The sequence below is a fragment of the Paramormyrops kingsleyae genome, chromosome 12 (genome assembly GCF_048594095.1).
Source record: "Paramormyrops kingsleyae isolate MSU_618 chromosome 12, PKINGS_0.4, whole genome shotgun sequence".
In the NCBI taxonomy this organism is placed as follows: domain Eukaryota; kingdom Metazoa; phylum Chordata; class Actinopteri; order Osteoglossiformes; family Mormyridae; genus Paramormyrops; species Paramormyrops kingsleyae.
In genome coordinates this window covers 29,371,976-29,399,488 of record NC_132808.1, presented here as the reverse complement: position 1 = coordinate 29,399,488, position 27,513 = coordinate 29,371,976, and the positions used below count along the sequence as shown (strand labels likewise).

At 46.3% G+C, this 27,513-nt stretch overlaps 1 protein-coding gene across 4 annotated transcripts in view; it reads right to left on the bottom strand.

Annotated features, from left to right (window-relative positions):
* The window catches only part of LOC111847301 (paired box protein Pax-5-like), a 65,533-nt gene extending 38,846 nt beyond the window's left edge, over positions 1-26,687 (bottom strand). For 2 of the 4 annotated variants that reach the window (XM_072697919.1, XM_072697920.1), the window contains exons 1-5: positions 26,324-26,687; positions 12,670-12,835; positions 9,392-9,589; positions 7,631-7,695; positions 5,364-5,489 (exon numbers count right to left, since the gene is read on the bottom strand). In XM_072697919.1, coding sequence (XP_072554020.1) covers positions 5,364-5,489; positions 7,631-7,695; positions 9,392-9,589; positions 12,670-12,835; positions 26,324-26,369 — 601 coding nt within the window. In that variant the 5' untranslated portion in view covers positions 26,370-26,687. Of the gene's footprint in view, positions 1-5,363; positions 5,490-7,630; positions 7,696-9,391; positions 9,590-12,669; positions 12,836-19,405; positions 19,449-26,323 lie in introns of those variants that run through there. The other 2 variants (XM_072697922.1, XM_072697921.1) reach the window with 1 other exon arrangement.
* Positions 26,688-27,513: the final 826 nt, after the last annotated feature.

Here is a 27,513-nt window from a genome sequence, read left to right as displayed (position 1 = left end):
CACAGGACTACGCCAAGAACTTTACTATTTGGTCCAAAAATACAGAAACAGCCCCCCACCGCCATAAAAGGAGCAGTACCCCACCCCCCCACTGATGAAACATGGAATCAAACTTCCCTACAGGACTGCTAACATTAACGGATCTGGAGAAAATCAGGAAACAAGCAGTATTACCATGTATTACCATGTATTACCATGTATTACCATACTGGCATGATATCCCCCGATGTTTCCTGTTAGCACCGAAAGAGGCCCTGAAAAGCAAAGCATCACGCCAGCAGCCCCAAAAATAAACACTGCAGCAGATAATGCGACGAGACGCGGGTTTTACAAGCCTCTCTCACGGCGGACGCAAAAACTCCCTCGGCTTTGACCACCTCCGCGTTTAACCGGGAGGTTTTTAATCACATGTCGCGTGTCCCGTTGACGAGGGCTAAGTTATGCTAATTAAAAGGGAATAAATTGTGGAGTGTTCACGCCTGCGATGCACGGCGGGAGACCGGGTGCCTGACAGAGAGAGTTTGGAGAAGGATTTTGATGAATGGAATCAAGGATTCTCCTGCCTTTTGTTTTTTTCTTGAAGCCTCGGCCTCAGAAACGCGTGAGCTGGTGCCTCTATACGCCTCTAAAGCGGAGTTTCCGGCTTTTTACATCATTAACATATTATATATATTATACATCATTATTATTATTATTATTATTATTATTATTATTATCACAACAGGTTTCCCGGAATACATAGTGAATTCATGCTGCAGGAGCACGTGAGTGAGAGGATGTTATTTCCCACCGAGATTTACTCAAACATTATTTTAATACATAGTACAGTACCAGCCCTCGCATCCGTATGACTCAGTCTAGCAAATCTAAGCAGCACAGAAGCACCCAGGGCTGCCCAGCAATACCATGGTAAGCCAGATGTTCCTCCCCGACGTGTAGGATGCCCCTTCCGGCTGCCCCCATTCTTACAGGGACGCGTAAAATAAATTCGCATGTAAATCAATCCACATTTTTTTCTTCCCAATTTCCGAGTAAATCTTTGGGTATGTTCACCGTTTTGCCATCGAATGGTTTATGAAGAAAGCGGCTATGCCGGAAGTTGTTATGAATTCAGCTCCTTTGTGTTTTTACAAATTGCACAGAGAGAGAAATAAGAAAATTAATGGCAAAGGGAAATTTGTGCCATTACAAATTCTGCTTTATTATGTTACAAAAGGCACATTAAAGCATCCAGTAACCTGTATGATTTGTGCCTGTTGCCGACCCCCCCCCCAGAACCCCCTCCCCTATATCAGCCCTGATATATGTGGCACCTCCATGTGCAGGAGATGCTTTGCTCTCATAGCATCTTCATCTTCAGATGGTTTCAGCCAGTCATCATTAACCAAAGTTAGAGTCGCCACTACACATAAACAATGATCCACACATGTGTACTGAAAATGATTGCTTGTTATGATTATGTCACTAGACTCAGATCCCCATTTTTAAGACAAGTAACTTTTAGGAGATTTCTCTGCACTTTTGTCATAAGGCTTTAAACCATATATGATCGTTACACTATAATTCAGACATCAGTCACTATGTTGTATACTACAACCCAGGCACCAGTTATTACACTACAACCCAGACATCAGTCACCATACTAAAACTGAGACAGCAGTCACTACACTACAACCCAGACATCAATCACTATACTACAACCCAGATGTCTACCACTATACTACAACCCAGGTACCAGCCACTACACTACAACCCAGACATCGATCCCCATACTACAACCCAGACATCAGTCACTATACTACAACCCAGATGTCTACCACTATACTACAACCCAGGTACCAGCCACTACACTACAACCCAGGCATCAATCACAATACTAGAACCAAAATGTCTACCACTATACTATAACCCAGGCATCAATCACTACACTACAACCCAGACATCAGTCACTATACCCATTATTTTGATGTTGGAGTGAACAATTTGTTGGTCCCCACAGGGGAAAGCTCAATTTTATAAAAACTAAAAATGTTTGGTTACTTGTGGTTAAGGTTAGGGCTGGGTAGGTTAAGGTTGTCATGTTGTGATCAGAGTTATGCCCATAGAAATTAATGGATGGTCCCCACAAAGGCATGGATACAAACGTGTGTGTGTCTGTGTGTTTCTGCATGTGTCTGTGTGTTTCTGTATGTGTCTGTGTGTTTCTGCATGTGTCTGTGTGTTTCTGTATGTGTCTGTGTGTTTCTGCATGTCTGTGTGTTTCTGTAAGTGTCTGTGTGTTTCTGTATGTGTCTGTGTGTTTCTGCATGTCTGTGTGTTTCTGCATGTGTCTGTGTGTTTCTGTATGTGTCTGTGTTTCTGTATGTGTCTGTGTGTTTCTGTATGTGTCTGTGTGTTTCTGTATGTGTGTGTGTTTCTGTATGTGTCTGTGTGTTTCTGCATGTCTGTGTGTTTCTGCATGTGTCTGTGTGTTTCTGCATGTGTCTGTGTGTTTCTGTATGTGTCTGTGTGTTTCTGTATGTGTCTGTGTGTTTCTGCATGTGTCTGTGTGTTTCTGCATGTGTCTGTGTGTTTCTGTATGTGTCTGTGTGTTTCTGCATGTCTGTGTGTTTCTGTATGTCTGTGTGTTTCTGTATGTGTTTGTGTGTTTCTGTATGTGTGTGTGACTGCACTCAGTCATGCGTTCTGCGATGGACCAGCCTACCATACAGACCCCCCCCCCCCCCCCGGTTGGTGTGTTTTAAGGCCTAGGGGAAATCGGATATGGACAGCGGACGGATTCATAAAACACGTACCTCATGTTTTTACACAGTATGGATGAAAACAAGCACAAACTGGAACAGCCTCAGTCTACCTAGTAACTGGCTGACATCTACTAACAAGTTATGGAAACCTTTGTCACTGGGAGGGGGGGGGGGGCAGAGGACAGCCATTGCCCTTGAAAAAGAGCCTTGGAGCAGTTATGCCCCGTTTGTGCCTTGGTGTCTTGTTGTTTTTTGAAGGGCAGCAGAAACACCAGTGAAAAACTGCTGCAGTGAAAAACTCCTTTTAGCAGAAACCTTCATGAAGCCCTTTTGCAGACAGAAGCTTCACCAGCATCAACCCAGTCAAATAAAATCCACCTGCTTGTTCCTGATGGAGCTTCCCGCTCAGTCCTCTCCTCCGGCACCGGTGAGCCACAGCCATGCAGCAGCGCTGGGCGACAGTCCGGACATTAAAAATCCATTTAGGGATGCCCCGCTTCATCACGGCGCTGATGCCAACAGCATGTAGCGTCAATTAAGCCGGCAAGCCCCCACTAATTGCACTGTAATTAACGCCACGCTTAACAAGATTAACCGCGCGGACCTCGTCCCTGCCGGACTGGCGATGGAGAGGCCTGCGGTCGGATAGATGAGGACATGGAAGTGATCGCAAGCATCCTGGCACTCTCAGAACCGTCTACAGGGGCATCTGTGAGGCTTCTTAGCCATTCCTGTTAAGTTACCGCAGCAACCATCGCCGACGGCAACGAACATTGTTCTTTAGAATTCTGAAATATCCTGAGCCTATGAGAAGAGATGGGGGCGTGGCCTCCAGCTGTCTGAGGGGGGGCAGAGTCAGGTGACTGAGGTAATTTGTTTTGATTAGTTCCAGTCTTCCCCCCAGTTCTCCAGGACGCCACAGCGGGGCTACAGAGTAAGGACTGGGGTCTGTGCCACCATGGCTGTTGACGAAGGACGCAGGACAGCGTGGTCTGTCTGCGGGGGGGAGGACTGACTGGAGGGGCCGCGTTGGATGGGCGCCTCCTTCCACCACCCTGACATCTGCTCCAGGCCCATTTACGGTGGGGGTCTCCCTGCACAATGGCTTTTTAATGCCCACCCCCAAGATGAACATGTTTGTTTTGGTTGGGCCGACTCTACATGAGCTCTGCGCACCCCCGCCCGCGGCCCCCGGTTAATGGCCATCCAGCAGAGCCCCATCCAGGGGGAGGGGGGTGGCTCAGGAAGCGGGGAGGGGGGGGGGGGGGTGTCACACGAGGTGTGTCATTGAGGATATCTCAGACACGTGGGCCCAGTGTTCCCACGCGGAGGTGGGTTAGGGACTTCAGAAATCTGGCTACAAATGACCACATGGGGGCGCTCTAATGGCCAGCAGGGAGGGACGGGAGGTAGTGCAGGGAGGGGTAGCTGTGGCACGGCGTCCCGGTCGGAAGCTCCACCTAAATGAGCCCGACTCCAGCGTGATTAATGGATCCAGGGGCATAATTGAGCCGGTGTCATATGTGCCCTTATGCAAACACTGAGGAGGGGTGGCTCATTTACTGTAAATATGCCTCGCTGACAGCCCAGGACTAACGATGGCTCCATGCCCCCCCATCTCGATAGAGGCCTAATAGATCTGCAGCCCAACAAACACGCGCTCCGCTGCCTGGCTGCTCCCAGCCCCGAGCCTATTTACCGCACTTAGCAATACATCTAAAGGGGCAGATTCCCCGGCCTGCATGGGCGTCATAAGGCCGCGTGTTTAGCGCCCGCTAGCCAAACGCCGTATCCAAGGTGCCATCAATATCGCAAATCACCCATTCCGGCACTGTTCCATTATTAAAATAAACGATGAAAGAGAACGTCTGACCCCGCGTCCCGATTGGCCGGCGAACATTCTGGAATCCCGCTGGATAATTCCAGACATCGGCCTTCACTGCTCCAGTATTAATAAACAGGTAAATGGCCTCAAGGTCATTTTAATTATAAATGGGGACAAGAGATTAGAAGATGGAGAGATGGAGAGATGGAGAGATACACACAGAAAGATGAGGCAGTTTAAGAGTCATACGTGTGAATATTCCATGGTCTGGTGGGAAAGTAGCACTGTAAGACTGAGGCAAGCTGATCATTTCATAAAATACGTGGTTCAGTTAGTCTTTTACAGACTGAGTCATTCTAGTCCCTGTTTAGGGGGGGTTCAGGTAGCCTATTTTTTGTCTCACCTCCCTTGAAAAATCATTTATCATCCTGTATTACTTCACATTGAAAGGGGTAATTAAGGTAGCTGGGATATTTATGCTCCTTTTTGTTGTCTAGTAAAGGTAGAGGGTACGGCTGGCTGATGGCTGACAGCTGAGTCAGATCTCACACCGTACTGCTGCTGAGGTTTGGCAGCACGCCGCAGCCGGATCGGAGGCGAGGGTCCCTGCGGGTTTACACCGTTCTCTTTTTCCGCCATTGCACGCCTCTCGCCGCGCGAACACGCCTACGGCTGGTGGCTCGCACACACGCGCACGTACGCCCTTCCATTTTCGGCTTCCTCATCCTGCCAGCGAAACCCAAACATGTGGAGTCCCCCCCCCCCCCCCCCACGCAGAAACGAGCCCCTCCTACCTTCCTCCCGTTTGCGCTTGCTGGCCTCGGCGGCCGAGCTGATTCCCAGAATGCCACTGATGGAGTAGGAGGAGCCAGCCGTGTCACTGGTCACTGCAGACACTTGAGTCACGGTTACCGTGGAAGCTGCGGGTGGGGGTGGGGTGGGGGGGGGCAGACAGGATACTGAGGTCATTTTAACAGGAGAATAAAGGACCTGCGTGGCCACCCCTGACACAGCGCCCCCTGCCTGTCTCCCAGGGGAGAGCTCACAGAATGGTGTGTGATCCTAACCCCGACTCCCCTCCGACGGCAGCAGCCTGATGACAAAGAGGCGCCATGGAGCAGCTCAGGGGAGTCTGACGCCACAAACTTACTGTCTAATGATGTGGAAAATGTAACGGGAGCCGGAACTCTTCCTCATTCTACCTAATTCATTATTTTAATTATCTGATTTTGGGAGAGAATTCTCCTTTAATGAGATAATGCGGCACACACACACACACTCCCACAGACACACACACACACTCCCACAGACACACACACACACACTCCCACACACACACACACACACTCCCACACACACACACACGCACACAAATATACAGACACACACACACACACTCCCACACACACACACACGCACACAAATATACAGACACACACACACACACTCCCACACACACACACACGCACACAAATATACAGACACACACACACACACTCCCACACACACACACACGCACACAAATATACAGACACACACGCATACACATGCACGCATCCAAATGCAGAGACACACACGCACCAACACACTCCCACATACGCACACGCATACACACGCACGCACCAAAATACACAGATACACACACACACACACACAGACACACACACACACACACTCCCACAGACACACACGCAAACATGCACACAAATATACATACCCACACACATACACACGCACGCACCCAAATACACAGATACACACGCACCGACACACACACGTGCACAGTGCCGCCCCCATGGCAAAACTCCAAACCTCAGGATTTATTTTGATTTTCAATTTTCCGCCTGCCGACGATGCCGCTCACCCCAATTGCACCGATATCACTCTTTGCTGCACATGTGAGATTCATCTGCATAGTTGATTGATTCATGGAGGCTGCAAAGGAACAGAACCCAGCAGTGAGGGGGCAGAGCCTGATGGTGAGGGGCGGGGTCTGGCGGAGAGGGTATGGAGCCCAGTGGTGAGGAGGCGGGGCCTGATGGTGAGGGGCGGGGTCTGGCGGAGAGGGTATGGAGCCCAGTGGTGAGGAGGCGGGGCCTGATGGTGAGGGGCGGGGTCTGGCGGAGAGGGTATGGAGCCCAGTGGTAAGGAGGCGGGGCCTGATGGTGAGGGGCAGGGTCTGGCGGAGAGGGTATGGAGCCCAGTGGTGAGGAGGCGGGGCCTGATGGTGAGGGGCGGGGTCTGGCGGAGAGGGTATGGAGCCCAGTGGTGAGGAGGCGGGGCCTAGCAGCTAGGGACAGGGCCTGGAGGGAGGAGGTGGGGCTTAGTGGGGAGAGGGTGCAACTTGGCTGTGAGGGGCAGAGTCCAACAGCAAGGGGGCTTGACCCACAACCCCTGGATGCGAACTGAGTACCATGACAGGCGTCACGGACCCACGGAGCAGCATTACATGTGACAGAATAACCCACGCCACCACGGAAGAGCCGACAAGGCAGAAGGGAACAGGTGTGGGGGGGGCGCAGTCATGGCCTGCTCTGTCTGGCCACCAGGGGAACAACATGGAGGGGGGATGGCGGGGGGAGGGCAAGGGGAGAGCGGGGGGACGACAGAGGGGATGACAGGGGGACAGCAGGGGGACAACGGGGGGACAGCAGGGGGACAACGGTGGGGATGAGGGAGGACAGCAATGGGCCAGAGGGGGGATGTCAGGGGGATGTCAGGGGGACGGCAGGGGGACAGCGGGGGAACAAGAAGGGGACAGTGGGGGGACAACGGGGGGGATGAGGGAGGACAGTGGGTGGATAGCAGGGAAACAGTGGGGGAACAATAGGAGGATGGGGAGGGCAAAGTGAGGGGATGGCAGGGGGGACGGCGGGGGGACGACGGGGGGATGGCGGGGAGACGGCGGGGGGACGACAGGGGGACGGCGGGGGGACGGCGGGGGGACGGCAGGGGGACGGCGGGGGGACGGCAGGGGGACGGCGGGGGGACGGCGGGGGGACGGCAGGCGGACGGCGGGGGGACGGCGGGGGGACGGCAGGCGGACGGCGGAGGCCCCTACCGAGACTGTGAGAGGTCACGGAGCCCGGCTGGCCTGGGGGCTGCTGCACTTTGGTCCGGATGATTCTGTGGAGGAGAAGAGAGAAGAGTGTGTGTGAGTGTGAGAGAGAGAGAGAGAGTGTGTGTGAGTGTGTGTGTGTGTGTGTGAGCGGGTTTACCTATCCTTATGGGGACATAATGTCCCCATAACGTGATAAATATCCGTTTTTTTTCCCTTATGGGGACCGGTTATGGAAAACTCTATTTTATAAAAATCTGCGACTGCTATGAAAAAACTAAAAATGCAAAAACTCTTGTATTTTGTTTGGTTACTTATGGTTATGGTTAGGGCAGGGTGGGGGTTAAGGTTGTCATAGTTAACGTTTTTCCCATTGAAATGAATGAGCGGTCCCCATAAGGATATGTTTACCCTACATGAGCGTGTGTGCGTGCGTGTGTGTGTGTGTGTGTGTGTGTAAGCGTGCGTGTGTGTGTGTGCGTGTGTGTGTGTGTGTGTGTGTGTGTGTGTGTGTGTGTGCGTGCGTGTGTGTGTGCGTGCGTGGCCTGTGACAGGGGCCACGGGGCCGAGGCAGGCCGACATGGCAGTCAGGCCACACGCTTCCTGCATGACTGCCCATGCACAGCCGTGCTCCTCTCTCCCGGGGGGGGCGATGTCATTGTACACATTGTGTCGAACCAGCGAGCTGCACTCTGTTCATAAATATGGAGCTGGGGGCCCCGGCAGGTTCCTCCTGGGCCCCTGAACTACTTCCCGAGCGCCGGCCACCAGGTTTACATGTGTTCGAGGCCCCAGCAAGTTCCTCCGAGGCCCCTGATCCCACTTCCTGAGCGCCGGCCGCCGGATTTACATGTGTTCGAGGCCCCAGCAAGTTCCTCCGAGGCCCCTGATCCCGCTTCCCGAGCGCCGGCCGCCGGGTTTACATGTGTTCGAGGCCCCAGCAAGTTCCTCCGAGGCCCCTGATCCCGCTTCCCGAGCGCCGGTCGCCGGGTTTACATGTGTTCAAGGTGGGCCCACTCACTCAGTCTGGGTGCTCGAGCCGCCTGGCCAATCAGAGATATGATTTCACCCCGAGAATCACCCTGGCACCCACACCCTGAATCAACCCCCCCAAACGAGCCATCCCAGCCCCCACAGCCTGTCTCCGGTCCCAATCCAATTTCTCAGCCGCCTCATGTTCCGCCGTTAACCAGACATTGTTATGGTGCCTTTGCGTTTTAATTACGGCTCATAATTCGATTCATTATTTAAAGTTGACAACAGGATGATTAATTAGCCAGTCCTAGGTCTAGCTAAAAGAATACAGGAAAAAAACATAGAATGACGACCCAGAATCTTTTCTCTGCTAGTTAGTTACTTGGTTTATAGTAGCTACACTAGGTCAGCTAATAGCTAACAGCTAATAGCTAACAGCTAATAGCTCTGTCAAGGGCCAGTGATATGAAAAACAGTTTCACTGCGTTCGATTGTGCCTCTACTGGGTGAAAATAAACACAAAAATCTGCATCAGAAATCGCTTTTTTAAAAGACAGTGTCCTCATTTCATCAGGTGTGTGGTACTGAAACTACACAAGTGATCAAAAGGTTACTGGTTCAAATTCCAAGGTTGGCAGAGTGATGTCACTGTTGGGAGTCGGAGCAAAGCCCTACACCGCAGATGACTGTCACTCTTTGTTTTGGATAAAACCATCCACTAAATGAAAACACGTAAGTGTCCTCCCAGGCACGAGCGCTTAGCGGGCCCTGTGGAGGCCGGGCCGGTACCTGTTGATGGAGCTGACGCTGGGCACGGTGTCGTTGTCGCAGACCCGCTCAGCCAGCAGCCGGTCGCGGATCTCCCAGGCAAACATGGTGGGGTTCTGCCTCTTGTACTCGGCGATCTTGTCGACGACTTTGGGCGTAGCGACCTTTGGTTTGGACCCGCCGATGACGCCGGGCTTGATGCTGCCAGTCTCATAGTACCTGAGGGACAGGCGAGGCGGAGGTGGTCCGGGGTCAGGAGAAGAACCGGCAAATGGGCCTCGGGTTTTATATCGACTTGGGGAAAATTGAGAGAGACTTAGAAGGATCGTTCTTCCAGAAGCATGAGTAAAATCAGGAGGGTATCACTGCATCCCACTGCCTGTGGGGCTCCTGGCTGGAATTCCACCCGACCCCCGATGGAGTTTGCATGGAGCTTGCAGTTAAGGGTTAGCAAACGTGCAGTTAAGGGTTAGCATTAGCATTAGCGTGTATGCTAATAGACTAAGTGAGAGAGCGGGTGTCCTGTGATAAGCTGACATTCCACCCAGGGCGTCCCCCCCGCCTCGTGCGCCATGCTCCCTGGGACAGGCTCCAGGCCCCCCGCTCTGCCTCCCCCGCATAGGCGCTTGGAAGACAGATTAATAAGATGAATTAATAATTTGGGCGCCATCCATCACTGTGTCGCTATGCCAGTCCGACCTGAAGTCAGATGGTCACCCATGAGTAGCTTCCTCAGGATTCGCCTGGCAGGGCCAGGCGGTGCCGGCATGCGTGTGGGGTCTGTACCAAGGGAGGGGGGGGGGGGCAAATGAGCATCTGCCAAATTACTCGCGGTGGGGGCGCTGCTCTTTATTCATTTAGCACGAGTCAGCTTTCAGGACGGAGAATGTGGCCACATGGCACCCTGCCTGCACATGGCACGGTACACGGCAGGGGAAGAAGGGGAAGAGGGAGGAGGAGAGAGGGATGGAGAGGGGGAAGAGAGAGAGAATGGGATGGAGAGAAAGAGTGAGGCAGGAAGGGAGAAAGAGGGTTGGAGGGAGAGAAACAGTGAAAGAGAAGAGGGGAAGGAGAGAAACAGAGAGGGTGATAAGGAGAGGGAGATAAAAGATGGGAGAGAGAGAAGGAGGGAGTAGAGGGAAGAAAAGCAGGAGAGAGAGAGAGAGAGAGAGAGGGTTAGAGAGAGGTACCTCACACAGTTTGGAGGCGTGCCATGACGGGCCACCAGGCGACACGGGGCAGGGAGGGGTTACTATGCAGCACGTGTCATCTCTCCCCGGGGCTGCATGCTGTGGGGTCTTCCCTGCCCCCCGGCCCTCAAAACACTCTGGCTGCTCGGGCCCCCAGGGGCCAGCATACCGGAGCGTGTCTCCAGAATGGCTACACTCTCACTGACTTCCACACGTTACTGGTCCATGTCGGGCCGGATTTACACATTGCATTTACGGCAAAGCCAGAGTGTGCTCGGGTCTCTGCCATTACACAGCAAGTGTTCGCAACCTCCGCCCCCCCCTTCCTCCAACACGTATCGGGTGACTCAGCACATTAATACACTGTGCGTGTGATCGGTAGGTTCAAATCCCAGGATCAGCAGAGTGATGTCACCCTTGGACCACTGAACATGTCCCTTAACTCCAGTTGCTCATTTCTCAGAAATGCATGTTGCTTCAGATAAAAGCATGCAAGTGTGACTCTAAGGTACAAACCCTTGCAGTATCTCAGATCCCCCCAGTGTGACTGTGATTCCTAATTAATCAGCCCCTAATTTCAGCCCCCGTGCTACTTAAGCCCTGAGAGCATGGTAGGCCCTGCTAAGCTGGCTTTCCAGCCATATGGCCTGCTGGGAATCGAACCCTCGGCCAAGGTCAGATCACAGGACTGTTACAAAGGGGCACAGCACAGCAGTCTTTTCTGGGGGTGTGGGGGGGGGCACTTAACACTGCTAAATGTTAAAGCAAGTCGGGGAGCAGGGCCAGGCGGCGGGGGACTGTCACATGATGGTGAATCGATCCCCAGTGCACCCTGGGTAAGCCGGGGTTTATCTGTCATCTATTTATTTGGTCTGATCCAAATGAATGGGACTTTTTTTTTACTGATGGTGGAGCAGTGAGGAAATGAAATACTCCAGTGCTGCTTTGAGACACCCAGAGACATTAAGGGGACGCATCAGGGAACAATGAGGAACACATTTCTCTACAGCGCCGAGAGCCCTGCCCGCTAATCCTGCACCCTCGCCCATTCAGGCCGCCCCTCTCTCCCTTTCTGCACGAAATACGGTACCAGTTTCATTTTGATGCAAATTCCAAATGTGATGAATCTTTTCCTTTTGTAAGCTTTCATTGTGAGAACGGGAGGGGCAGGATTTGGGCCGTTCGCAGGGTTTGTCTCCGAAGAGAGAGAGAGAGAGAGAGAGAGAGAAAAGCAGAAACAGAGACAGAGTGAGAAAGAGAGAGAGGGGGCATGAAAGAAAAGGCGAGGGAGAGAAGATAAATATAATGTATTCATCCCAAATCCTCCATTGCTTGTAATCAACGGCGCTCGCATTATTCCAGAGCGTGTAGAGTCACAGCTGCGGGCGCAGAGGGCCTTTTAAGTTTGGAATACTGGAATAGCGCACCCTCCACCAAAGTGTCACCAAAAAAAGTTCAAGGCCTAAGAATCTTGGACTGAGTGTGAAAAAACACTGCGGTGCAAAGGGAGAAAGGAACCTTGCAAGCAAGTCGCAGGTGTGAAAGGAACCGTGCAAGCAAGTCGCAGGTGTGAATCATGAAGTAGCAGGTTTGGGTCAAAATGTAAGGTGGTGAGGGGGGGGTCGACTGGGTAGGGACACTGGGTGGAGCTACTGGCGGGGGCTGGGCTTGGCTGGTGGGCGTGGTCATTGTGCAGGGCTACTGGATGAGGCCACTGAGTATGGAAAGTGGGCGGAGCTACAGGGCGGTGGCTGGGCTTGGCTGGTGGGCGTGGTCATTGTGCAGGGCTACGGGATGAGGCCACTGAGTATGGAAAGTGGGCGGAGCTACAGGGCGGTGGCTGGACTTGGCTGGTGGGCGTGGTCATTGTGCAGGGCTACGGGATGAGGCCACTGAGTATGGAAAGTGGGCGGAGCTACAGGGCGGTGGCTGGGCTTGGCTGGTGGGCGTGGTCATTGTGCAGGGCTACTGGATGAGGCCACTGAGTATGGAAAGTGGGCGGAGCTACAGGGCGGCTGCTTGGCTGGTGGGCGTGGTCATTGGGCGGGACTACTGGATGAGGCCACTGAGTATGGATAGTGGGCGGAGCTACAGGGCGGGGGTGCTCACCTGCCCAGGATCTTGCTGACGCAGCCGTGGCTGACCCGCAGTTGCCGGGAGATGTCACAGGGCCGGACACCCTGATGCGCCAGCTCCACGATGCGCTGCCTCACCACGTCTGGCAGGGGGCGCCCATTCACAAATACACCTCCCAGCTGGTTGACCCCGCCGTGCCCTACAGAAGGACCCAGTGATCCGGGAGTCAGTGATTTCTCATAAACGTAAAGCAAGGCACCTCATTGTTTGATGCCAGAATTTCTGACACTAATCTCACTCCACCAGCGACAAACATAAGGTCACGTTCGATGTCTCTTATCTCGCCGGCAGTGATTATAAACGAAGCAGCTGCTTGCCAGCAATAAATACGCAGATAATTCCTCGGCATTACAAAGTCATACTCTAACCCATCTTGTGAAAACTGAGAAACACATTAGATTCAAACACCACATTCCATTAATACGATGTTGTTTCAGACCGGAAAAACTCGTCATCAGTGACCTTGAGTGTCATGAAAGGTGCCACCAAGTAAAATCTATTATTATTATTATTATTATTATTATTGTTGTTGTTGTTGTTGTTGTTGTTGTTGTTGTTGTTGATTCGATAAGAGCCCGTAAGAGACACAGACAACCAGTTCTGCAGGTTAACCATTCACAGAATAAAACATTACGGATTCAAAAACACCTGAAAGAATTTCAATATCATTAACCATATCGCAAACAAAAAAACGTATGAAATTCATCACATACAGACAAAAATGCGCAACTTATTAATCGATTATTTGTGGTGAGTTTGGGGTGGTGAACGCACAGCTCGGTCACTGATTTCTTGCGAAAAGGGGAAGTTTCCGTAATTCATCCCGTTCCCCGGGACTCAGGGCCGCGCATTAGCACCCCCAGCGGCGGGCGAGCGCACCGCGCACACGAGGCGGCGATCGCAGCATCGAAAAGGGACAGAGGAGCCAGATTATATCAAAGCTTCGGGGAGTTAAAACCCCCCCAACAGAAATCCCACTGCCCGCCGTCGTTGATGAAAAGCAAACAGCAACAACAAACAAAAACTGCGCCTTTCAAACTCTGCCCTGTGGCCTGTAAAACCATATATATTCGACCCTTCATACTTTAATAAACATCTGACACCAACTCCGTTTATTTCCTACACTTAACGCCCTGAACACAACGAGAAATAACAGCGATGGCGAAGACGCGGCGATAGCGCTTTTATCCAGATACTTTACTGTATTAACATACTGATTGCTACTGTCGGGGAAATATTGCGCCAAAAAAACCGAGCGTTGGCACATAATCTTAGCTCCAAGGTTTAATGAGTTTCGTAGGCAAGCTGAATGGGGATTTTTTAAAAATCCCCTTAGTTTCCCCTGGCTGACAATATTAAAATTAAAATCTGTCTTTATATGTATTATTTTTTATTTTTGTTTAAAAAAATGTTATTAAAAGCCGCTGGGTCTATTTTGCCAAATTTCTGGGAAATTAAAGCAGCAGGGGAAGATGGTTTGACTGATAAAAAGTGTTCAGACTGGGGGGGCTTGTGGGGCTGCATGATAGTGGGCACTGGTTTCCCAGCTCAAAGCTGGGTACACTGGGCCCACTGGCATGGCAAGGTTTCCTGAGCAAGCAGAGTGAGAAATAAGCAGGTCCTCTAGCCTATGCCTACAAGATGAATAGCAGACCAGGTCCGGTCCGGCTACCACATCGCTCGCGAGCTCCAGGTCTGGAACCAAGCAGATGTGATCAATAAGGGAGGGGCTGCATTCCTCAGGCAAAGATTTCCTAATGATGTTAGCCATCGCACCCCCACAGACAACGCAGACAGCCCCATCACGCTCAGAGAAAAACTCGACTTTACGGCGGCTCCCACGTGCAGGAAGTCCGGAGCGGACCTGGGACACAAGATCCTAATGCCAGAAATGCCTCGCACACACCCACGGGCAAGCTGGATACGGCCACTGCGGAGTTTCTGTCTACAGTGCCATGGTGGCGATTAGGACTCAGAATTCCTGGTGGAACGCTGCTGGTGCAGATCCTACATGGACGAGTGAAGCTCAGAGATCCAGCATGTTACATATCCTGCTACATGATATGCAGGTGTGCATGTGATTGCATGATATACCGATTTTTTTTAAAAGCATGATTTAAATATTGATGCCCCACCCCTGAAATGAACCCTGCATGGTCTTCTAAAAGATGTCAGAATTACTAACAAAATAGTAGGAGTTGATTTCAAAACAATTAATCGATTAAAATAAAAGGTAAGCATCTTGAGAAAGAGGGGAAAAGTGGTGAAATCCAGGCCAAAATAGCAGTGAGGGATAATTAAACGTACAACTAACTTCCCCCAAAAAAGATGAGGTTCTGAATATAGCTCATGGATTTGGGAACTCGTGACATCAGAAATCCAGCCTGACAACGGATTACATGTCTGCAGAAGCCGAACCACTAAAAGTGAAACTCATATCCGGAATAATTCATTTCTCTAAAGACATTTAGAAAAACTTATTTTTAATTATTCAGCAAAAAATGTTAATTACTTTGGCCAGATGGCATTAAGGATCAGACCCAGTAGCATGAAAGTCTTTGAAACTTCAGAGGACCTGCTGCCCTTGGCTCTCGCTGAGGCCAGCTTGTTACCTGCCTGGAGAGACCTGGGTCCACAACCGTCTTTGGCCCTGAAGCACAGAAACGCACGCGGACGCCCTCGTGCCCTGTGACACGAGCCAGCTGCCCGCAGCCGGCGGACTTCAGCCGCAAAAGCAAGCGCCCGCTATGGCTGCGTCCTGTCAGCGTTTGCGGTCGGCGTTTCCTCACATTGCACAATAGTACTGTGAATAGTTATTACAAATATAAGTCATTTGCTAATCAGGGGTTTGTGTTTAATGCCAAGGAGATGTCAATAAAAAACGCCATCGTACTAAGCTCGAAACCCCTCATGTTAACACGTGTTTTGAGTTACCTCATCAAGTTTCGCTTGAATACCGGTGATTGTTTTTTGGAAACCAATTTAAAATCCAGTATTTGGAGATGTTTATTGCTTCTGATTATTTTACTTCGTTTATATTACCCCCGCGTACATATAACACATCTCTCCAATGTACAAATCTGGGGGGTCTGTACTATAAAAGGGTTGCGCTCCTTTTAAAGCGTCTAATCAATATTTTATGTTAGGATAAACATTTCGTTCAAACGGAATGAATACGGGAGATGTCGGTGGCCATCCGTATTACTTTATTACCTACCGTTAGAGAGATAGGGAGCGACAGCGACATCAGAGCCGGGGCGCGGGGGGGGGGGGGGAGCTGGGTGTCAGAGACGTTTATGTTCTCCCATCCAGAAAATAAGGTCCGTTAAGCTAGTCTTTTTATTTCACAATCTCTCTTGTCAGGATCCGTTATTGCCGTTAACGGGTCACGGGTTTACTTCCCATTCATAATTGAAAAGAAATCGGGGTGTGTGACAAAGACGGAAGCAGCTCAGAATCAAAACGAAGCGCACAAATCCTGGCTGGGAGGCCGACCATACCTTAAACGTAGAAATGTGATTAAGCATCGCTCAAGTAAAAAATAATAGCCCGGAGGCAGATTATGAAATTCCATATATGGGGGTAGGAAAATGTATTCAGTAGCTTGAAGGGAAAATATCGTCACGTATTTGGATACAAGGCTTGCATTCAAGCGCTGTGGCTGCAGAAAGATCAAAAAAATGAAACCTTACTTTTTCGAATGAAAAATTATTCACGTCATGCAGTCGGCATGATACGTTCAGGTCAAGTGACATCTGTTGTTTTTTGTGTTTTACAGAATACAGTAAATTGAGTAAATAAGAAAGTAAATAAATAAATATCCTGTATTCGACACCATACGTAATCGCGGTAATACGGACAGGCATACAGGCCTTTCGTAACCAAAATGGTGATATAACATTAATTATTCTGTAATCTGGAATGCAAGTCATAAATGCGAAAACATTTAAACTGATTACAAATTATCAACAAAAAATTATCACTATTAATTAGCCTAAATCGCTTGATCTATTCTACCGCGTAATAGGCTTACAATATTTCACTTATTTTTGTAATCCCACGATTCCAATAACAATCATAATAATAACGCAATTAAAGTCAGGAAAAGGTATTAATGCTCGCCGCGTTTATCACTGTCTCGATCAAACATCATTCAAAACGGTTCACTTTTCCTTCATTGCCAAGGTGAGGGGGTCTTGTATTGATAATGCAATTTACAACTACAGTACTAAAGAAAAAGAGCTGCTGTTTTTCGGTTGTATATTTCTTTCGATTATGTACATCTAATACTATATATAACACTAAATAAATGATTAAATAAATTCCACGTTTTGTGGCTTCATAGCACGTCGAGGTATCGATGAATTATATACTTTATTCATATATTTTGATTATGTAAAAGACAGATACTCATCCTTAAATATTTTCTCTGCTCATCGTAAAAACAATTCCTCGTAACCAAATTAACGAAGAAAATCATCTTAAGAGTGACATGCTGAAGCCGGTGGTACAACTTTAAGACTGTTTACTTCAGTCGCTGCTGCGCTCGACTGTCTGTTATAGCGGCGGTGAAACTTAACGTCCCAGACTTCAAATATCGTGACACAGGCTACGACAGAACAACACGATCACCGGCAGCTTTGCAGCATCTCCTTAAATTCCAGCTGCGGCCTCGCTGCAAGGTTTAAAATCAAACCGTTTTGCGTCACCATGGTCTGCGTAATGAAACAAATTCCAAATTACGCCTAAAATACAAGCCACGTAGTCAGTGTCTTAAATCACATCCAGATCATACGAATGTGAATGTATTACTTTTCAGTCATATTTTTGTCGGGATGTTAAGAAAAACTCCTAAATTCTTTTGATATTGTCGACAAAGTTTGTCTATTCGCTGTATTTAAATTGACATGGGTAGTTCACTTGACAACAGGTTACCCGTTAATTCCATAACGAGACGTCATAAACTATATTACGGAAATCTTAATCTTAATGGGCTTCGCCCATGCTTAGCCGCCGCAGCTCCACCTCCTTGTCAGCCTCTATTTCCACAGCCCTGAGATGGAGAAGCTGCTCCTGGTACTCCTGTACTAGGTGTATTTTGAGTATTTGAACAGTACTGTTACTATTTCTCAAACAGTGAGAACGGCATCACTTTCATCTATACCGTATTACTGACGTACGGTATCATCCGATGAAGAAAATCACCGACTTTATTCGGTGTGCCTGGGCCTTTGGAAGGAGAGGAACAGAGCGACACAAAAATCCGAAATTATTTAAGGATCAGAAAATCTCTAGGCACTGTTCCAATAACGGCACATTGTTTCAAATGCAAAACGTCATTGTTGTTTTTGTAACTAAGGAAAAATTTCAGTGTGGTCAAAAAATCATAGTTCATTCAATCTCTAACACAGTTCTTTAAACACAAAGTTTTTCTTCATTAGGTTTGTACCAGGCTACTCAACAAGAAAAGTAACTTATTCCAGTGTTTTAATATTTTTCACCCCAAATGTATCGATTGCCAGTCTGTTAAAGTACCCGGGTGATTTCTGTTGTTGTTTTTACGGATGTTCATATTATGTTACGATTGCAACCCGCTTCTTCAAAATGACAAAAAAAAACAAACGCTGCACTTTGATAGAAATGTGATTAGCTGTAACTTTTTGGGATCTGTACATCTAATCCACCGTTTAACTCTCCGTGGTAGGGGATGTCATTTCTCATAACCGCGTGTGAAAGGACGAATCGTCCCGAAGTCGCTGGAGCACAGCGAGGCTCAGAGAAGCATTTCACACATAAATGGAGTTAAACGGCAGAGGCCGTAGTCACCGCGTGACCCGCATGGCATCACCAAGCAGCTTTCACGCCTTTTAATTTAAAAAAGCTAAAGCATCACTAATATTAATATTAAATTTAAAAGGCCTGCTACTGCCACTACTACTAATAATAATAATGCACGCGCGCTGTTGAAAAATACAAATTATAGATATACATATGTGCAGATTTGTAGTCACTGCATTTAGTTTGCAGTTTACTTCAAATCAAACCGCTGTCGTTGCTGGTCTTAATGCCAGATGGCGCGTATATCCGGCTACTCCGTACACGCCTGGGATGACACGGAGTCCGACTGACGGCCTGTCCGAAGGCGGTCGGTGAAATTCAGCCTGGACCTTATCTGCTGCTTTACAGGTCAAGTTGGCTGTTGCATTATTGCGCGTGGTGGCTTGGAGCTGTTAAACCATACCATATCATCCACTGCTGACCCCCCCCCCCCCCCTCCCCCAGCCGCCCCCCTCCCCCAAGCTTTCGGACATCAGCCACATTGTTACCGAAGGAAATAAGCATGGCAGTAAACACAGACACAGTCCACTGAACTCAGCAAAACCGTTCTCAGTACTAACAATGTAAGACGCCCCCCCGCCCCCCCAGCAGTAACGTTACACCAAAGGTCGCAGCTTCTGCAACAAGCGTCCTCTTGCTTAAAGATGAAGAATTTAACAATTCCCTGCACGGCATTATTTGACTTTTTCTGCTATAATGTAGTGATACTTTAGTAATTGTTCTAATTTGTTTAAATTTTATAGGGACATTTCTGAAAAGCATGCAGATGCAAATTACAAATGATAATAGTCATTATTATTAATAATAATAATTTTATAATAAGAAGGATAATTATAATAATTGCTTCATAAAGAGGTAGCAGCACACTTACTATGCATCGCAGCGAACGGGTCGTGTTTGCAATGTATTTCCATGGAAAAGGTCTTATAGCCAGAGTCGCTGGCTGGTCGGTGTGACAGAAACTGCCTCCGCCGGAAAACGTGCAGCGACGCCTCGGCAGAGGAACAAGGACAAGTGAATCCGCACAAAAATATACTCAACTGTGTGGAAAGCCAGTCTTCGCCGGCGCGTGTCCTTTACACTCCCGGCGAAGTAAGACTGATAATTAAGTGAAAATCCTTGAGTCTTTAAAAAAAAAAAAAAAAAATATATATATATATATATATATATATATATATATATATATTTGCTACTGCAATATATTTGTGTGTGTATATATCGTAAAAGTAAAGATTCTGGTAGTCAAAAATGCCCAATAACAATTTCTTAAGATTGGCAGGATAAAAGTTGTCACGTTCTAAAAATTAAGATGAAACTGGAATGAACGGAGAAAATATTGTTGACTTATTGTAAAATTGCAGATTCCCCAGAAGGCAGGGGTGCTCTCCTTCACCGTAGTTCGCTGAATGATGTGGTACTCTGTATAACAGCCCGGTTATTTTTTTATTTTATTATAATTTTTTAAGAAAGCATTTGGGGGAAAAAATACGTCTCCTATTTTGATTCTTGTTCATTTTGTAGAAATGTCCGTGGTTCAGTTTCTCTATTATTATTCAAAGCTATAATATATGAATAATTTATTTTTTCTTTCTTTGCAGCCTCTGTCTCATCTGTGGAAAGTGACCTGCAAACTATGACCGTGAATCTTTAAAAAAAAAATGGGACCGCGACGTCCGAGTTGCGATCTCTTTCTTACACGACCATCGTTTTCACGTCAGGTTTTGATGAAGCCACGGCAGTCGTTAGCAATCCACTTCGTCAACGCAGAGAAGTCTTACATCAGATGCTTCACTGTTATCGTCGATTACGGCATGGATTCCAAAGTACAGCAAGAAAAGTATTTATGTATTGATTTGTGGAAGTACATTCAGAGCTTGGAAACTAATAAAAAAATACATTGATGCAAAACATCCACAAAAATGAAACAGATGGGCCTATCAATCCAAAGATGACCGTCAAGTGTTTTGAGAAGAACTTTGGAAGAACTGGTTTCCGTCTGATGAAGTTGTGCTCGTTTGCGGTTTTATAATGCGAATGTAATCCAAGGTAAACCGGCTTCACTGTCTTTACTACTGGAATTTCTTCATGCACCTTGGTGAGCCTGTAAAAAAACGCGGTCTTTATTGTTCTTCGTGTAAATATTTCTGCTGTTCCCGTGGTGAGGCACGAGCGCGCCGAAGTCACGGTGTGGCTGCGCCTCCGGGCAAATCCACAGCCATAGTGCGCGCTGCGCGTTTCAGGACCCGCATCCGTGTGGACAGCGCCGCAGGCTCGGCCCCGAAACCCACCATTCTGCTTCGGATACTCTGTCACTCAAACTCGCAGCACCAATCACAGACAGCGCTCTGCAATGAAAACCAATCGTAGAGATGGAGCAATTTTGTAGGCGGGGTCGAAGTTCATTGGCGGTAGGAAGTAAAGAGGGCGAGGCTAGAAATTGCTCTTAGGCGAATGAAAGCACTCGGAAGGTACCGGTGTTGGAGTGAATTGTCTTATTTTTAATTTTGGGCAAAAAATCTGATACGCCCTGTCTCTCCGTTTATGTTTAATATATTACCTATACATATTCAATTGTTCTTTAGTGTATTCGTGTTTTTTTAAAGTAAGCGTAGGTAAAAAAAAGTCGCAGAAAAATGAAATAACGATGAATCCTGCTGAATTTTGAACTGTTTCACCATTTTGTTAAAATTCCTCAACGGAATGTTAAAATAACAAACCAATGTTTGTCCATATAAGGCTAAATTTGACGGGAGATTGTTGAACCACGTTATTTTTTGTAATAGATTTAAATAGTGGTGAGAGTTTAAAATAATCACACGCACTCAGCAAAACCTTCCGTTTTTGGCCTAACATACTGCATATGATATATTTTACGTAACGATTTAGGTTTTATTGAATTACCATCACCATTGGCTGCACAAAAGTATTTAGCTGGAATTATTATGCCTGTTATCTATTGTTAAAGGTCGTTTTTGCTCAATTTTACACTAAATTTTGTTTATAGTGCCTTAAATCAAGATTTTTGTATTTGTTGTGCACATTTTTTGTTGCTGGGCGACTTAGACAAAAATGGTCAGTTCCTTCATTATTAACCAAATACCATTTTGTTGATTTCACCAAACATACCGTGCTTTTCTTGTGATACTAAAACTGATGGCACATAACGGGACTAAGGGCATAAATCTACTAAACACCAAAAACATTAATAAAACATACAGGGTTTATACTAATTACTACAAGGTATGCAGCTTATAAATTTAGCTTAAATTATTTCAGATCAACCTTAATTTTTCAGTCCTTAGTATTTCACGTAATTTAAAAATCCACTACACGCTTTTGCGCTTGTTTTCGTTTCGATTGATGTTTGTAGTGTAGAGCGTTTTGTGTGAATGCGTTTGAAGAAAAGCGAGCGCAGCATTTCACTAAGCCACTGAGGTTATGTTAAAATACTTACAAATCGACCTATAAAGTATTTCACTGTGCTTTGGTCCAAAATTATTGTAGAAATAAGACAACCTTCCATTCACAAATTTTATGCATCTTGTCGAAATGTTTGCGCATAACGGTAACATCATGCGTAACGGTAACAACGAATATTTTCACAGCGACGACTATCTAAATTTCTTTACGTATTTACTGAAATGTACGCGCAAGACTCAATTTTGACCACGAGGGGGCGTAGGTGGTCAGATTCGACCAAGTCACACACACGTCGACAAACATCGATGAGCTTTTAATGGGGGAAAAGGTATTTAAATTGGGAGAAATTTCATGATTGGCAAAGGGGGGAAAGAAAATAATTTAAAACCCCCTAAAGGAATTAACATTTACGCGTTGTTTGCCGGGTTTTCCATGTTTCTCTTTAACGTTCCTTATATAATTACCCGCTAAAAATGATACCAGCACATCCTTTAACAAACCCTCCAAGAGAACACGCGGCAGAAACAGGGAGGACGTCTGAAGGTCTAGCCGCTGTGAACAGATATAAACAACGATTAACAACGGAGGAAGCATCCGAAATATCTTTGTTTTTAACGGAAGGTGGATTGAGTCCCCGTCGCACAATCACGCCTTAATAAAATTAATCTGCCATGATGCAGGTTTCTTAGTGCCCACAAAAAGGGCTGCAGTTTAAAATTCGTAAAATTATCCATAAATAAGAACAAGGACGTTTTGGCCATCGGGTTACACAAACAAAATAATTGGGCTGTTTAAAATATTTTGAGAATAACTCCTTAAATTTTTGGTATGTAAAAGCAAATAATACCAAAAATAATTAATATTGAATTGAAATTATAGGCTATATGTATAATATAGAGTTATATTATTATATTATATTGTAACTGTAATATATATATACTAACTATATAACTATAATGTGTAATGTGAAGTATTTGACATGCCTATTGAGACAAATTAGGCAAAATATATGAAACAGATCAAATTTGGAGACAGTGAAAATATTTCCGTACATAATCAAGCGCGTTCCAGTTCTCATTTAACGACACAAACATGCCGGTTCCTGTATTTCCCAATTATTCATCGCGCAGGAAATAAATCGAAATAAATCGTCATTTATATGCAATGAAATATACAGCCAAGAGAACAAACAGAAAAGATCAAATGAATAGGGTCGTATGTTACTCAGTCTCCGGCGTTCGTTCTCGCGGCTTATTTGTAACTTAACCAAGAGGCCCGAATGGAACACCATAGGATCTATGAGATCGATAGACCCTCCTCTCATCTCGTATTTCTCGTCTCCTTTGTTGCGTTTGGAAATATTACATTTTAGGACAATAATAGCGTCGTCGTTCCTTTGCAATACCGAATCTGGGTTCATCCAAGTCGGTAAAGACAATAAGAAACTAATAGCGCATATAAACTCTTCGGCAAGATTTATATTACACGCCCACTGGCCGTAAACATAATGAGAACATCATATCGCTTAAGTTCGAATTAATTCTTAAATGATAAATAAATAAATAAATAAAATACTAACTAGTCATATTCAGAATTTGGTTTTTTCACTGTTTGATCCTGACTTGCAGCTCTAATTAAAATACACAGACCACGTAACTCTTCCGTGATTCCAAATAATCTTCAATATTTTTATGCAATGACATTAGCAAATTTAATTAAAATCAAAAAAACGGAAATATTTTCCATTCCAGGCCTCCCCAGACACAAGGCGGGGTTTTATTTACAGATAGAGAGAGATTTTCTTCTATTTTGTTGCTAAACCCAGTCAAGTTTGCTTATAATTTTTTTCTTCCTTTCTTTTGGTGCGGATTTCACTTGCCCACCAAATTGCGACAGAATAGCGCTTCCACTGGAGAGTGCGGGAAGCGGCCCAGCGCGCCCGTCCAAGCGGAGATGGAAAGCAAACAATCCCATGCGTTATTTCACGGGTCACGGAAGGCAGGGGTGGGCCTCTTGAGGAGACTGTGCAGGGAATATGTACACTGTGCATCCACTTGGCCCGATCAAGCATGTGTGCTCTGGTCATCGCGGTTCGACAACGGCAAACTTTCTACGACAAGAAAATTTCTTACATTTCCCAACAAACAGCTATGAAACCGCTGCTCTCACGTGGACTACCAGAGAGTCGATTATCAGTAACAGCCATAATAACCAGTAATCCTACTACTGCATATTATTCCAAGAGAATATTTCGCAAAATTGCCATCCGTTTAGCCGTTTGTTTATGAGCAATGGCAATGCGGCTCTACTTTCATGCTTTGAGAAAATAGTCCTGATTAAACTGATCCTTCCAAATCACGTTTTACGGTGAGATAAACCCCCAAGTATTACGGGTAATGTGTTGAATAATATTTCATGTTTTCCAATATGTTTGTATTTTTGCTGAGTTATTTTAACATAAATTTCAGCAAGATTCTATGCAGTATTATGTCTCCTGTAAATCTTCTTTTTTTGTTACAGTGACAGTAAAACATTGAGGAAAACGCGACAGAAAACATAAGAATTATGTTATAAATAACGTGACACACTGTGGTCTTAGCTAAAATATTTTTTTCATTTTTCACAATAACGACTTTCGAAGTTCGAGGTTTGAAACAATCGGGGCTCATTTCAGAATAATGAAATTATATTAAATTCATTTAAAAGTCCGATTAGATCAAGAAATTGACTTCAATTTGCCACTGACGCGTGACATTATATCTACATTGTATCTTTTGCAAGCTTCGCATTAGGAGACGTCAGCTATGCATTTTCCGTCACTGTACTAACAGCTAAGCTCAGTGGTGGGTATTTATGTACTTTAATTAAAAATTCTTTCATTGCACGGGGTCCCACTCGACTGGAAAACAGACACACGAACCTGTTGCATCACACATGTCCTTTAATACTATATTTTAGAAATTTACCGCATTGCTTAATGCGAATGGACACGCGTATAAACACGTGTGGTTTCAAAAGGCCACTAATAACTGGGAAAAAATGCGTGATAGGTGTTTAAAATGCGAGAGATAATTTGCCCTTTTGTAAGATTTCTATTTGTAACGTATCCATTGTGTTCTCTTAAAATATTAGCAATTTTTTTGTCTACGATGCCAAATATCACGAAATGAGAAGTCAATCAATAGCATGGCCGCTCCGGTGGGCGTGTTCAGTCATAGCGGTACATGTATCTGAAGCCAGACAGGTTAACGTGTCCTGTTCGCTCTTTTCAGCAGAAAACGGCCACGAGTCGTCCTGTGCTACCAAAAATCGTATTTCGAACAAATAGCGAACAGTGCACACATAAGATGCTGATAACAAAATGACCTTGAAAGGGTTAAACTCCTGTCCGGTCCAAACAAATGAAACACGATTACTAAGCATGTTTTTCTATGTGTTAGTCCTTAACAAATAGAAATGATTTCGTCTATCTAAATGTACACCACTTTCACGTGGAGTACAGTAAAATGTACATCATCAGTTATTCTCAACATGTTATATGCAAAAAAAAAAAAAAAAACCTGTACTCTCATAAACCACAACCGCGTTTTCCTGGTAACTAAAACTCGGCTACCGACTCTAACAACCCGGCATTATCATTGTCCGGAAATTTTTTCGGCGAATCAATAATGCGCACATATTAAGCAGGTACGACCCAAATATAGCACAGATCATCTTAGTCTCATCGATGTGTAAGCCTGCATCATATCACACTTAAAAGTCGCCGATAATTCGTGGAATGGAAAGTATTTAAATGGCACAGCAACCTCTGTGCAGGCCTAGGCGCAGTGATGCTGCCCGTGCTGGGGCCCGACGGGCCGTGTATGAGAGCCCGTCTGGTTGGTCATCGCGACGCGGCCCCCTCTACCTCTCCGCCTTCTGAATCTCCCTGACATCAAACTATAAACACCAATACATTCACTTCAAATACATAAAATAAATAACTAATGCAGATTTCAAACTACACTGTGCTCCACACGATTTCAAAGGACGAAAACACGTGATATAATATCGGGGGAAAAGGGAAATAATACCAAAACCAAATACACGATGATAAATAACACCGCACTGTAGACATAAACTTATTTAACTTATATCTACAAGGCGAATGACCCTCCTTCACCTGAGAACATATCCTGTGTCTCTCGTATCCGCCTTTTCTTGACATTATATATATATAAAAGGTGCTGTTGCATTCACCTTCTTGGCGCGCAGATTTCCGAAGAGGGTGCGGCCCGGCCAAACTGTTGCTCGCTTGGTTAAAACATCTGTCGTATTTCTGGTTATCCGACGGTTATATCGAAGTAAAATGGGCGCATCGGGTTCGTACCTGATCTCCCGGTCCTATGCGATTGATGTTTTTGGTCAAAATTCATGCTGGTGAGCGAGAGTAGAAGAGATGGGAAATTTTGTTAAAAAAAAAAAAAAAGAAAAAGACAATAAACTTTTCCCCTCTTTTCTATTGAATCAGTGGCCTTTGGCGAGTTGCAGGTTGAAATTATTCGGCTCTTCCGCTCCCTGTCGCGCTGTTGCGGTTGATCGCTGGGCTGAAACTAAACGTTTTAGGTGGAAAAAGGACTGAGAAGGAACCGTGAAATCATTAAAAGACTAAAGAACTGCTCGCAATGTGCGCTCATGTCCTCTACCCCAACAACATCGCATGCCTTCTCTAGGCACGGCCTTGGTCCCCACGGTCTGACATCTGCTACAAAGTTCCTCTTTACTAAACTTTTTCTCCTTCCCTTAAGATGTCTTCCTCCACGGCACATTGCCGAAGAAGAGAAAGTAGACGCAGGTGTCACCATAGATGCTGTTTACCAGTTTTTTTTAACTGTTAATCGTGAGTTTCTGCGGTCGACTTTTAAAATATACATCCGATCAAATGTGTTAGGTCGCTGGATGTTTTCGCCCTTAAATGCTTTGAGGTTCTCGAATAAGAAACGAAAGCAGTGCCGCCGGTAAACTGATATTGCAACTTGACGAGCTCAGCTATCTAGTCAACTAGTGTTACTTTTGTAATCGGAAAGGTATTTTATCTGTTTCAGTAAAACAGTATCCATGACACGTAATACATCACTTCTTCCAAAGGCCTTATATACCACACAACTTTCAAAGATTTATGGCAGGGTCACGCGACTCCTGTCAGCCATTTTTTTTCTGTGAAATAGGCTGCGTCTGAAAGTTGAAAAACTGTTACATTGATTATGGTCGAATGATCATAATATAAACCTATAACTAATAATGTTCATAACAGGAAATGAATGAGTGCGGAGTTCATACCTCTGCGGTGCTTAAGTAGTTGAGAACAATGGAGCGACACAATTGATTGTTGTGGATTGATTGTTATGTGTCGGGCCGCCCGACCTGACCCTCAGATATCTGTGCATGTCCTATGACCGTGGGGAACAAAGAAATTGCATTTATGGCCGTCATCAAGTTTGCTAATAGACAATTGCCGTGGCATACTCCCTCTTGCACTCCGAAGTATAGCTTAACTAGTATCCCACTGGAGTTCAGAAA